The sequence below is a fragment of the Bombina bombina genome, chromosome 2, assembly GCF_027579735.1.
Source record: "Bombina bombina isolate aBomBom1 chromosome 2, aBomBom1.pri, whole genome shotgun sequence".
NCBI lineage: Eukaryota > Metazoa > Chordata > Amphibia > Anura > Bombinatoridae > Bombina > Bombina bombina.
Genome location: NC_069500.1, coordinates 421,648,108 through 421,660,792, shown reverse-complemented (window position 1 = coordinate 421,660,792; position 12,685 = coordinate 421,648,108). Strand labels below are relative to the sequence as shown.

The window sequence follows — 12,685 nt, the reverse complement described above, 5'->3', positions numbered from 1 at the left end:
TTCTAAAAGCCTTTTTTACCTTTTAATATGTAAAAATGATGGCGCTTTTACAGACTCGCTCTCTGCTGAGCGGGTCTGTAATATTTAGTCAGCGCATCGGGCCAGCTGTATAGTCACAGCCCGGCCCGACCGCGCCATAGCACTAAGCGCAGCTCGCTCCTGTCACAGGAGAGAGCTGCACTTAGTCTTATGGCGCGGTCGGGCCGTGACTATACAGCTGGCCCGATGCGCTGACTAAATATAACAGACCCGCTCAGCAGAGAGCGGGTCTGTAAAAGCGCCATAATTTTTACATATTAAAAGATAAAAAAGGCTTTTAGAACTATGTGCAGAATTATATAACATTATTTTTAAGGTTTACTGTCCCTTTAAGTCCGAATCTGTCTGAGGTAAAATATTTTCTGAATCTGAAATTTCCCCTTCAGACAATAATTCCCTAACCCCCAATTCAGAGCATTGTGAGGGTACATCGGAAATAGTTAATAAAGCATCAGAGGGTTCAGTATTTACATTAATACCTGGCCTACTGCGTTTACCCTGCAAAACTGGCAGTTTAGAAAATACCTCATTGAGAGTAGTTGACGTAACTGTAGCTATATCTTGCAAAGTAAAAGAATTAGACGCACTAGATGTACTAGGTGTCACTTGTGTGGGTGTTAAAAATTGGGACACTTGAGGAAAATTACATGGCATATCCTGATTCTCTTCAGACTGAGAATCATCCTTAGACACACTTTCATTTCCTAAAATATGTTCTTTACATTGTAAGGCTCTATCAGTACAAGAGGTACACAAAGTAAGAGGGGGTTCCACAATGGCTTCTAAACATATAGAACAATGAGTTTCCTCAATGTCAGACATGTTGAACAAAGTAGTAATAACCACAACAGTTGGTAAATAGTTTATTAATTAACAAAAAACGATTTGCAAAAAAAACTGAGTACTGTGCCTTTAAGAAATAAAAGAACACATTTTCCTCAAATATGCTTCAAAACGTCTATGAACGTTTAAAAACTTATGTATGGATGTATAATTTTTCCAAAAATTATTGCATTCATATGCAACTATTGAATTTACTCTCTACAGGAACATCAAATAAGAAAAATAATAAAATTTTCAAAATAATGACCCCTGCACCTGTGGCGCCTACTTGCCCCCAGAGAACTGCCAAATGAATTGACACCAATCCGGATAGTGTAAAACACAGATAGGGCCCAACCGGAGCTAATGTCTGCTGTCTACTTCATAGTAAAGTGCGCAACTGAGGGGCGAAAATAGGCCCCGCCCACAATGGACGTTGCACTTAGAAATTCAAATAACGCATGGAAAGCGGTTATAAACAGTGAAGTGGTCCCCAAACAGGTTTAAAATGAAATATATAAATACATTTCTTTTACTTTTGTGTCATAAGTTTATGAATAAAAGGTCCCAGTGTCAATTATATTGCAATAAAGAAAAAAACACCCAGTAGGACAGTAACCCCCTTTACAATTAGGACTACTGCTTACCCTGTTCCTTATAAGGAACTAAATACAGCCAATTCTGATATAACAGGTTTCCTCAGAAAAATTAGGCTGACACATACCTCAAATGCTGCTTAATGCATGAGACTGTCCTCCACACTGAAAAGTTTTCTTCATATTACCATCAGATTTGTGGGAACCATAACTGACCCTAGTAACTGCTGCTAAGATCATCGATTTCAGGGAGAAATCTTCTTCCATATCCTCCCTGATTAAAATAATACTCACCGGTACCATTTAAAATAAAAAATATCTTGATTGGAGAAATTAAAACTATCATTTTGTCACCACTATCACTTTACCCTTCCTATTACTAGTATAGGCAAAGAGAATGACTGTGGGGAGGAGTTAAGGAGTGAGGGGAGGAGCTATGTAACAGCTCTGCTGTGGTGCTCTTTGCCACTTCCTGTTAGCAGGAGGATAATATCCCACAAGTAAGGATGAAACCTGTGGACTCGGCATATCTTGTAAAAGAAAGAATGATTTTTCAATCTAAGCAAAAGTTGTTTAAAACCTATTACATTTATTACAATAAGTGTGAAATTTGCTCCACAAAACTGTACTCCAGGGGTACATGAATAACGGTTTAGCATATAGCATTCTTGGAAAAATTATCTTGCATCATATACATAGAACACAGACAAAATACCTTCTAGAATATGTTTATTTTGGCATCTGAATGAAATGATTCTCACAGTAGCATGAGGAAAAGTAAACCAGTTGATTTTAGTGTCAAATGACGTTAAAAATGAAAGTAATTTTTGTCACAGGGGCTGAAAGAAACCGCATTATATTCCAAGTCTTGGTATACCAAAATTATTTACACACTGCCACAGGTAAAAATGAGTCACAGAAACCGAGGATGAGTAGAGCAAGAATAGCCTTGTGTAGGACCTCCTTGGAAACCTGCATTATTTAACCCCATTACTTGCCGGAGGCACCAAACTTATTGCGGATACTTCCTTCTTTCCCAAAGAAAGCAAGAAAGGGGTGTAAACTTTTTAAATTAGACTTAAAAATGAATTTCAAAATACACCTTGCAACTTGATATAAGTACTTTAACACTGAAGATATTGAGAGAAGAGAGCTGCATACATTGGATATTCAAGTAAGGGCAATTAAGCTAACCAAATGCCAAGGGACTTAAATTTGAAACTAACAAATTGCTGTATTAGTACTAATACACTTTCAAATGTAACCCCTTAGCTACTGCATCTACTTTGCATGCTACACTGTATGTTGTTGGATCAGAGATATTTTACAATTTTTTCATACACAGCAGTCTGATCCTGTTCTTTTAAGTAAAATTACTCTTTCTCCAAGAAACCTTGCATAATCTTTAATCAAGTTAATATGGAAAATGATGCAGTGGTCTACCACATATATTTTGATTAACACTGGCTGGAGAATCACAGGACCAGAAACACTGTATAGAATAGAATGGAAACACTTATCAAATCTAACGTGATTTGAACATATGACTGAATGGGATACTGGCAGATTTTGAAGCAGAGCAGGCTAGCAGCTGGGAAATGGATTACTCAGTCATGATAAGCATACTCAGGATTTACTCCTGAAAGGTCTCATAGCACATACATTTCCAATCATTCAGCAAATAAAGTTAAATACCGAACTGTTTTCTTAAAAGGTGCAAACTGCTACAAAACACAAATTAAGATATTAATGAGCTGTACCACATTTCAACTATTTAATAAATAAAAACCTTATTGCCTGCCAACAAAGGTATTGTTGCCTACCCATAATTATCACTCTAGGAAACCTTGGTTTCATTTTCATGGATTGCATGTTTTGCTCAAGGGTTTTTCCTATGTTTTATATTTCATTATGCAAGTTAAAAGGAAGTTTACTAAAACAGCAGCTTAGTGAAAGGAAAAATTAATGTTATTTTTTCATTTTAGAGGTTATTGCTTGCACCTTTAAATAGGATTGTTGAATAACAAACAAATAATGAAGCAGCACATTTCTTCCAGTTTCCTGAAAAAGCTGTTGCACTTTCAACAATTACTACCAGCAACAACCCTCTAACCCACAAATCATTCACTAAATTTCTTGTATAAAACAGAACATAAGACCATTAAAGTTCAACATTCAGTGATATGATAACAGTGTATGAGAAAAGAACAGGAGATAAACTTAAAGGCAGAGTAAGAATATGAAAATGAGAAATTGCAAAAGCAACTTCATAGATGCAGGGCACCTTATTAGAAATTGAAAATTCCCCATCTGCCCCTGAAAGATGTGGGCGGTGAAGATCATCATATGTACAGTTCCTGGTCCCAACTTTAGAAATTAACTACACTTCGCAGACAGACACATGCAAAACAGTCCACTAGTCACACATACTGAAGGTTGCACAATAAATGTGAAGATTGTGTTTTCCGAATCCATAACTACTAGCGATCTAGCAGCAGCATGTTAATATGATCAACTTTGAAACAGAGAACTTGACCTCTGAACCATAAACTATGCTGGAGATTGTACAGTATCTGTGAAGGTCCCCTTTGCTGTGGAGCTTGCCTGATTATTGCGAGTATTTACTACAGATAGGAGGAGAGAAAAAAAGCAAAACCAGCCCAAAACGGTGTATAAAAATCTTGAATAGAGGACAACATACCCCCTACTTACATCTATCTCGCTTACAAACACACTCACTCACTCAACCTAAGGGGAATGGAAAAAGTGCAGAATTTTGAAATGTATTATTTACATGATAAATCACTCCGTTCCAAATGGGAATAAATCACCTGCCTAATCACTATACACCCCAGAAATATACTGGGATTCTTCTTCTCCAAAAACCCCCAAAACAAAACGACAGACCAAGTATAAGTTCCAGAAGTTTGTCAAATGGACAGTCGATAAAACCTGGCGTTTGGGCACAGCCGGCTGTTAGGGGCACTAGTTTGCTGCTCCTGTGTTCCTCCGTGAGCTTCCAGAAGCTGTGCTGCGTCTTTCTATCATTTTGTTTTATTTGTGTGTTTTTTTTTTTTAAAGTAATATTTTTACACAACAGTGTTCAAAGAACAGTTAGTAGGTGATGGTCCGGTCCGAGTGTCAGTGCCGTAGGCTTCACTCTGCCGAGAATTAGCAGGCACCATCAGTGAAGGACTGCCATTGTCGTGGTGTTCTGTATTGCCTTGAGGATGAGCCATCGAGGGTACAGCAGGTGGCAAGGGTTCCTCTGTTGTTTGTGGAGAGGAGGCATTACTACTGGTTCCAGTGGACAGTGCAGCAGACTGATGAACACCTTGATCTAAACAGGAAACACATAATTGAAAAATTATGTAAAAAGGGAGAAAAAAATAGAGACGAGATATCCCAACGCACCAAGCTTTAAAGGGACAGTAAACATAATTTTTAAATTAAAAAATTTAATAATGCATAATGAAACAAGTTTACAATTTATTTTGTCCGCTTTTATGTAAATTAGGTCTAAATATTGAGCACTTTCTACTTCTCAGAACATGAAAAGCACTCTGCTGACCTCACAAGGCTAACCCTACTACATATCTTTCACAAATTGGTTTTAACTTATCACTGCAAAATAGAGTACTTTATACTAACTTTATAACCTAGCCATTCCTAATAGGGTACATTGTGGGAGGAGTTTGGCTATTCCAAATAATTGCAGATAAAAAAACCCCAGAATTTATGCTTACCTGATAAATTACTTTCTGCAACGGTGTGTCCGGTCCACGGCGTCATCCTTACTTGTGGGAATATCTCTTCCCCAACAGGAAATGGCAAAGAGTCCCAGCAAAGCTGGCCATATAGTCCCTCCTAGGCTCCGCCCACCCCAGTCATTCGACCGACGGACAGGAGGAAATATATAGGAGAAACCATATGGTACCGTGGTGACTGTAGTTAGAGAAAATAATTCATCAGACCTGATTAAAAAACCAGGGCGGGCCGTGGACCGGACACACCGTTGGAGAAAGTAATTTATCAGGTAAGCATAAATTCTGTTTTCTCCAACATTGGTGTGTCCGGTCCACGGCATCATCCTTACTTGTGGGAACCAATACCAAAGCTTTAGGACACGGATGAAGGGAGGAAGCAAATCAGGTTACCTAAACGGAAGGCACCACGGCTTGCAAAACCTTTCTCCCAAAAATAGCCTCCGAAGAAGCAAAAGTATCAAATTTGTAAAATCTGGCAAAAGTGTGCAGTGAAGACCAAGTCGCTGCCTTACATATCTGGTCAACAGAAGCCTCGTTCTTGAAGGCCCATGTGGAAGCCACAGCCCTAGTGGAGTGAGCTGTGATTCTTTCAGGAGGCTGCCGTCCGGCAGTCTCATAAGCCAATCGGATGATGCTTTAAAGCCAAAAGGAAAGAGAGGTAGAAGTCGCTTTTTGACCTCTCCTTTTACCAGAATAAACAACAAACAAAGAAGATGTTTGTCTGAAATCTTTTGTAGCCTCTAAATAGAATTTTAGAGCACGGACTACGTCCAAATTGTGTAACAAACGTTCCTTCTTTGAAACTGGATTCGGACATAAAGAAGGTACAACTATCTCCTGGTTAATATTTTTGTTAGAAACAACCTTTGGAAGAAAACCAGGCTTAGTACGCAAAACCACCTTATCTGCATGGAACACCAGATAGGGCGGAGAACACTGCAGAGCAGATAACTCTGAAACTCTTCTAGCAGAAGAAATTGCAACCAAAAACAAAACTTTCCAAGATAGTAACTTAATATCTATGGAATGTAAAGGTTCAAACGGAACCCCTTGAAGAACTGAAAGAACTAGATTTAGACTCCAGGGAGGAGTCAAAGGTCTGTAAACAGGCTTGATCCTAACCAGAGCCTGAACAAATGCTTGAACATCTGGCACAGCTGCCAGTCTTTTGTGTAGTAAGACAGATAAAGCAGAGATCTGTCCCTTTAGAGAACTTGCAGAAAATCCTTTCTCCAAACCTTCTTGTAGAAAGGAGAGAATCTTAGGAATTTTTATCTTATTCCATGGGAATCCTTTGGATTCACACCAACAGATATATCTTTTCCATATTTTATGGTAAATCTTTCTAGTTACCGGTTTTCTGGCCTGAACCAGAGTATCTATCACAGAATCTGAAAACCCACGCTTCGATAGAATCAAGCGTTCACTCTCCAAGCCGTCAGCTGGAGGGAGACCAGATTTGGATGTTCGAATGGACCCAGAACAAGAAGGTCCTGTCTCAAAGGTAGCTTCCATGGTGGAACCGATGACATATTCACCAGGTCTGCATACCAAGTCCTGCGTGGCCACGCAGGAGCTATCAAGATCACCGAGGCCCTCTCCTGATTGATCCTGGCTACCAGCCTGGGAATGAGAGGAAACGGTGGAAATACATAAGCTAGGTTGAAGGTCCAAGGTGCTACTAGTGCATCTACTAGAGTCGCCTTGGGATCCCTGGATCTGGACCCGTAGCAAGGAACCTTGAAGTTCTGACGAGACGCCATCAGATCCATGTCTGGAATGCCCCATAATTGAGTTATTTGGGCAAAGATCTCCGGGTGGAGTTCCCACTCCCCCGGATGGAATGTCTGACGACTCAGAAAATCCGCCTCCCAGTTTTCCACACCTGGGATGTGGATCGCAGACAGGTGGCAGGAGTGATCCTCCGCCCATTGAATTATTTTGGTCACTTCTTTCATCGCCAGGGAACTCCTTGTTCCCCCCTGATGATTGATATACGCAACGGTCGTCATGTTGTCTGATTGGAATCTTATGAATCTGGCCTTTGCTAGTTGAGGCCAAGCCCTGAGAGCATTGAATATCGCTCTCAGTTCCAGAATGTTTATCGGGAGAAGAGACTCTTCCCGAGACCATAGACCCTGAGCTTTCAGGGATTCCCAGACCGCGCCCCAGCCCACTAGACTGGCGTCGGTCGTGACAATGACCCACTCTGGTCTGCGGAAGCTCATTCACTGGGACAGATGGTCCAGGGTCAGCCACCAACGGAGTGAATCTCTGGTCTTCTGATCTACTTGAATCATTGGAGACAAGTCTGTATAGTCCCCATTCCACTGTTTGAGCATGCACAGTTGTAATGGTCTTAGATGAATTTGTGCAAAAGGAACTATGTCCATTGCTGCAACCATCAACCCTACTACTTCCATGCACTGCGCTATGGAAGGACGTGGAACAGAATGAAGAACTTGACAAGTGCTTAGAAGTTTTGACTTTCTGACCTCTGTCAGAAAAATCCTCATTTCTAAGGAATCTATTATTGTTCCCAAGAAGGGAACTCTTGTTGACGGAGACAGAGAACTCTTTTCTATGTTCACCTTCCATCCGTGTGATCTGAGAAAGGCCAGAACGATGTCTGTATGAGCCTTTGCTTTTGACAGGGACGACGCTTGTATTAGAATGTCGTCCAAGTAAGGTACTACTGCAATGCCCCTCGGTCTTAGAACCGCTAGAAGGGAACCTAGTACCTTTGTGAAAATCCTTGGAGCAGTGGCTAACCCGAATGGGAGGGCCACAAACTGGTAATGTTTGTCCAGAAAGGCGAACCTTAGGAACTGATGATGTTCTTTGTGGATAGGAATATGTAGGTACGCATCCTTTAGATCCACGGTAGTCATAAATTGACCTTCCTGGATAGTGGGTAGAATCGTTCGAATGGTTTCCATCTTGAACGATGGTACCCTGAGAAATTTGTTTAGGATCTTCAAATCCAAAATTGGTCTGAAAGTTCCCTCTTTTTTGGGAACTACGAACAGATTGGAATAAAATCCCATTCCCTGTTCCTTTATTGGAACTGGGTGTATCACTCCCATCTTTAACAGGTCTTCTACACAATGTAAGAACGTCTGTCTCTTTATTTGGTTTGAGGATAAGTGAGACATGTGGAACCTTCCCCTTGGGGGTAGTTCCCTGAATTCCAGGAGATAACCCTGAGAAACTATTTCTAGCGCCCAGGGATCCTGAACATCTCTTGCCCAAGCCTGAGCAAAGAGAGAGAGTCTGCCCCCTACTAGATCCGGTCCCGGATCGGGGGCTACTCCTTCATACTGTTTTGTTAGCAGCAGCAGGCTTCTTGGCCTGTTTACCCTTCTTCCAGCCTTGCATCGGTTTCCAGGCTGGTTTGGGCTGTGAGGCATTACCCTCTTGCTTAGAGGATGCAGAATTAGAGGGCGGTCCGTTCCTGAAATTGCGAAAGGAACGAAAATTAGACTTATTCTTGGCCTTGAAAGGCCTATCTTGTGGAAGGGCGTGGCCCTTTCCCCCAGTGATGTCTGAAATAATCTCTTTCAATTCTGGTCCAAATAGAGTTTTACCTTTGAAAGGGATGTTAAGCAATTTTGTCTTGGATGACACATCCGCTGACCAAGACTTTAGCCAAAGCGCTCTGCACGCCACGATTGCAAACCCTGAATTTTTCGCCGCTAATCTAGCTAATTGCAAAGCGGCATCTAAAATAAAAGAGTTAGCCAACTTAAGTGCGTGAACTCTGTCCATAACCTCCTCATATGGAGTCTCTCTACTAAGCGAGTTTTCTAGTTCCTCGAACCAGAACCATGCTGCTGTAGTGACAGGAACAATGCACGAAATGGGTTGTAGAAGGTAACCTTGCTGTACAAAAATCTTTTTAAGCAAACCCTCCAATTTTTTATCCATAGTATCTTTGAAAGCACAACTATCCTCGATAGGAATAGTAGTGCGTTTGTTTAGAGTAGAAACTGCCCCCTCGACCTTAGGGACTGTCAATAAAGCACAAAAAACGTTTTAAAACAAAACCGTTACTGTCTCTTTAAATTTTAAACAGAAAACACTTTATTACTGAATATGTGAAAAAGTATGAAGGAATTGTTCAAAAATTACCAAAATTTCACCACAGTGTCTTAAAGCATTAAGAGTATTGCACACCAAATTTCGGAGCTTTAACCCTTAAAATAACGGAACCGGAGCCGTTTACAAATTTAACCCCTATACAGTCGCAGCTATAGCCTTTGCTGAGACCTAACCAAGCCCAGAGAGGAATACGATACCAAGTGAAGCTTTCTAGAAACTTTTCCAGCAACTTTCAGATCCTCACACATGCATCTGCATGTCCTGCTCTCAAAAAACAACTGCGCAGTAATGGCGCGAAAATGAGGCTCAGCCTACAACTAGGAAGGCCCCCTGACTGGAAAAGGTGTCTAACATAGTGCCTGCCGTTTAATAAACGTTCCCCAAGTTTATAAATGTGAATTATCAGCATAAACATGAATAAAATGCCCAAATAAAGCAATCGATTTAGCCCATAAAAGTGTCTACCAGTTTTATAGCCCATATTAAGCCCTTTATTCTGTTTGTTTGACTAAGAAAATGGCTTACCGGTCCCCATGAGGGGAAATGACAGCCTTCCAGCATTACATGGTCTTGTTAGAAATATGGCTAGTCATACATTAAGCAGAAAAGTCTGCTAACTGTTTCTCCCAACTGAAGTTACTTCATCTCAACAGTCCTATGTGGAAAAAGCAATCGATTTTAGTTACTGTCTGCTAAAATCATCTTCCTCTCACAAACAGAAATCTTCATCCTTTTCTGTTTCAGAGTAAATAGTACATACCAGCACTATTTTAAAATAACAAACACTTGATAGAAGAATAAAAAACTACATTTAAACACCAAAAAACTCTTAACCATCTCCGTGGAGATGTTGCCTGTGCAACGGCAAAGAGAATGACTGGGGTGGGCGGAGCCTAGGAGGGACTATATGGCCAGCTTTGCTGGGACTCTTTGCCATTTCCTGTTGGGGAAGAGATATTCCCACAAGTAAGGATGACGCCGTGGACCGGACACACCAATGTTGGAGAAAAGATGTTAGAAATGTTAAGACTTGGCTGATGTGTTATTCTATAGAAACACAATATAAATGTCTTGAAATTACAAGGTGTTTACTGTACATTTAAATCCCTCCAACTCTCAGTCAAAGATATAGCTAAGTAGATGGAGGAAACAGAAAAGCAGGAAAGATAAAGCGGGGCAAAAAGAAGTGCAAAAATATAATTTATTCTTACCTGATAAATTAATTTATTTCCTTGTAGTGAGAGTCCACTATCCTTACTCTTAGAAATTACTTCACCTGGCCACCAGGAGGAGGCAAAGACACCCTACACCAGAGTTTCAAGTATCCCTCCTATTGCCCCTCCCCTCCCAGTATTGTGTATAGCAGAGGAAGAAAGAATAAAAAGACTAAAAGGGTACAGAGATGCAAACTAGGACTGCTGCCACAAGAAAAAAAAAAGTATGGACTGGTTCGTGGATTTATCAATACCAAGAACAAAATGAATATTTCAGGTAAGAATAAATTATTTTTTCTTTCTAATGGTAGTGAAAGCCCGTGATATTTACTCTTGGGAACCAATACCCAAGCTGTGGAATCCACAAAATTATGGGTGGGATAAAGAGAGAGAGAGAAAAAAAGATCAGACAGGTCCTCATTTATCAGGAACTACTGTCTGAAGAACCTTCCTACCAAAAGCTGCCTCAGCCGAGGCAAAAATAAGAATTTGGTGAAAGTATGCAGGGAAGACCAAGTAGCAGCCTTGCATATCTGTTCTACAGAAGCCTCATTTTTAAAGGCCCAAGAAGTTGAAACTGAACGAGTAGAGTGAGCAGTAATTCGGTTAGCAAGTTGCTGACCCGCCTCCAAGTAAGCCATACGGATTAAACTCCTCATCCAAAAAGATAAGGACACTGAAGTAGCCTTCTGACTAAGTTGGAAGATTGACAAAATTCCTTAGTAGCTTGTAAATAGAATTTCAAAGCCCTTACTACACACAAATTATGTAAAAGTCTCTCTTTCAAAGACTTAGGGTTTAAATGGAGAATAGGAACAATAATCTAACGATTAATATTCTCAACTGAATTAACCTTTGGCAAAAACCCAGACACTTTACAAAAAAACACCTTATCTTGATAAAAGATCAAGTACTGAGGTTCAGAAGAAATAGAAAACAATTCTGAAACTCTTTTTGCCGAAGAGATAGCCAAAAGAAAAAACCTTCTAAGATAATATCCTTATATCCAATGAGTGCATTGGTTCAAATGGAGGATATTGTAAAACTAAGTGAGAATCAAATTGAGATTCTAAGGAGGAGAAATTAGCTTAATAACCGGTCTAATCCTAACAAGAGCCTGAGCAAAGGATTGAATATCAGGCAACCGAGGTAACTTTCTATGCAACAGAACAGAAAGGGCAGCAATTTGCCCTAGAAGAGCAAATCTCAGGAACCTATCAGGATCCATGTAAATAGAGATATGTAAATAAGCATATTTTATGTCTATGCACTAAAGGAAGTAAAGTGCAAATTTTCTCCTCCTTTAATGTAGGAACTTTCAGATATTTGTTTAGAATTTTGAGATCTAGGCCGAAAACTACCCTCTTTCTTTAGTATGATAAAGATACTTGAATAATGACTTCCGGTAAGCAGCTCACCAAGATGGCCACTGATTCACATAGCTCTGTGAATGACTTCTGCTCATAAGTGTTTTCTAGCCAAACATTAAGCCATCCAGACCTCCCTTGGCAATAACTGTGCCCGGGAAACTAATAGGATCAGGACGTTTCAACTCCTGGCTACCGAGAAGGCATAATAAGGAAATTTAAGCCTGTAGGCTTTTCTACCGTGCTCACCCAGACAACAAGCATGATGAAGCATGTTACTTCAGCCCTCATCAAAGTTTTCGCACCTTTGTTTGACTCCCTACAAGTAGCTTTGGGAGCACTTCTGCGAGAAGTGCGACCACTTCATGCGACTGACTGCCTTAGAATATCCCCTGCCCGCTCGATGGAGATGCAGCAAATCTCATTACCCGCCCTGAGTACAGATGGGATTTTCTCAGTATCAGCCATTTTGGATCCCAGCATGGCAGCAGCAGTGAAAGTTTCTGGCCCTACTGCTGTCCTAACAAAGCTACACGGTCAGATCCCTTTGGAAGCACGGATAGGTGGAGAGGGGAATTTCTTAAACATGATAAAATCCCCCAGACTTGGGTTAAAGGAGGCTGATTATATTTCAAGAGCCGAGGCACACAGTGTGATTATGGACTCACACAGCTCTGTCATGGAATCCCTACAGTTTATCATGGTGCCTCAATGCTGCAAACGAACAATGCCCCAGCCATGGTATTTACCTCGGATTAGTAGCTGGGACTAGATCTGCC

The 12,685-nt window shown here is 40.6% G+C and overlaps 1 protein-coding gene across 1 annotated transcript in view; it reads right to left on the bottom strand.

The window, feature by feature from the left end:
• Nucleotides 1–2,026: 2,026 nt before the first annotated feature.
• Nucleotides 2,027–12,685, bottom strand: part of DGCR2 (DiGeorge syndrome critical region gene 2) — a gene marked incomplete in the record, with an annotated part of 543,661 nt that continues 533,002 nt past the window's right edge. The window contains 1 exon segment of the mRNA XM_053701964.1: nt 2,027–4,797. Coding sequence (XP_053557939.1) covers nt 4,547–4,797 — 251 coding nt within the window.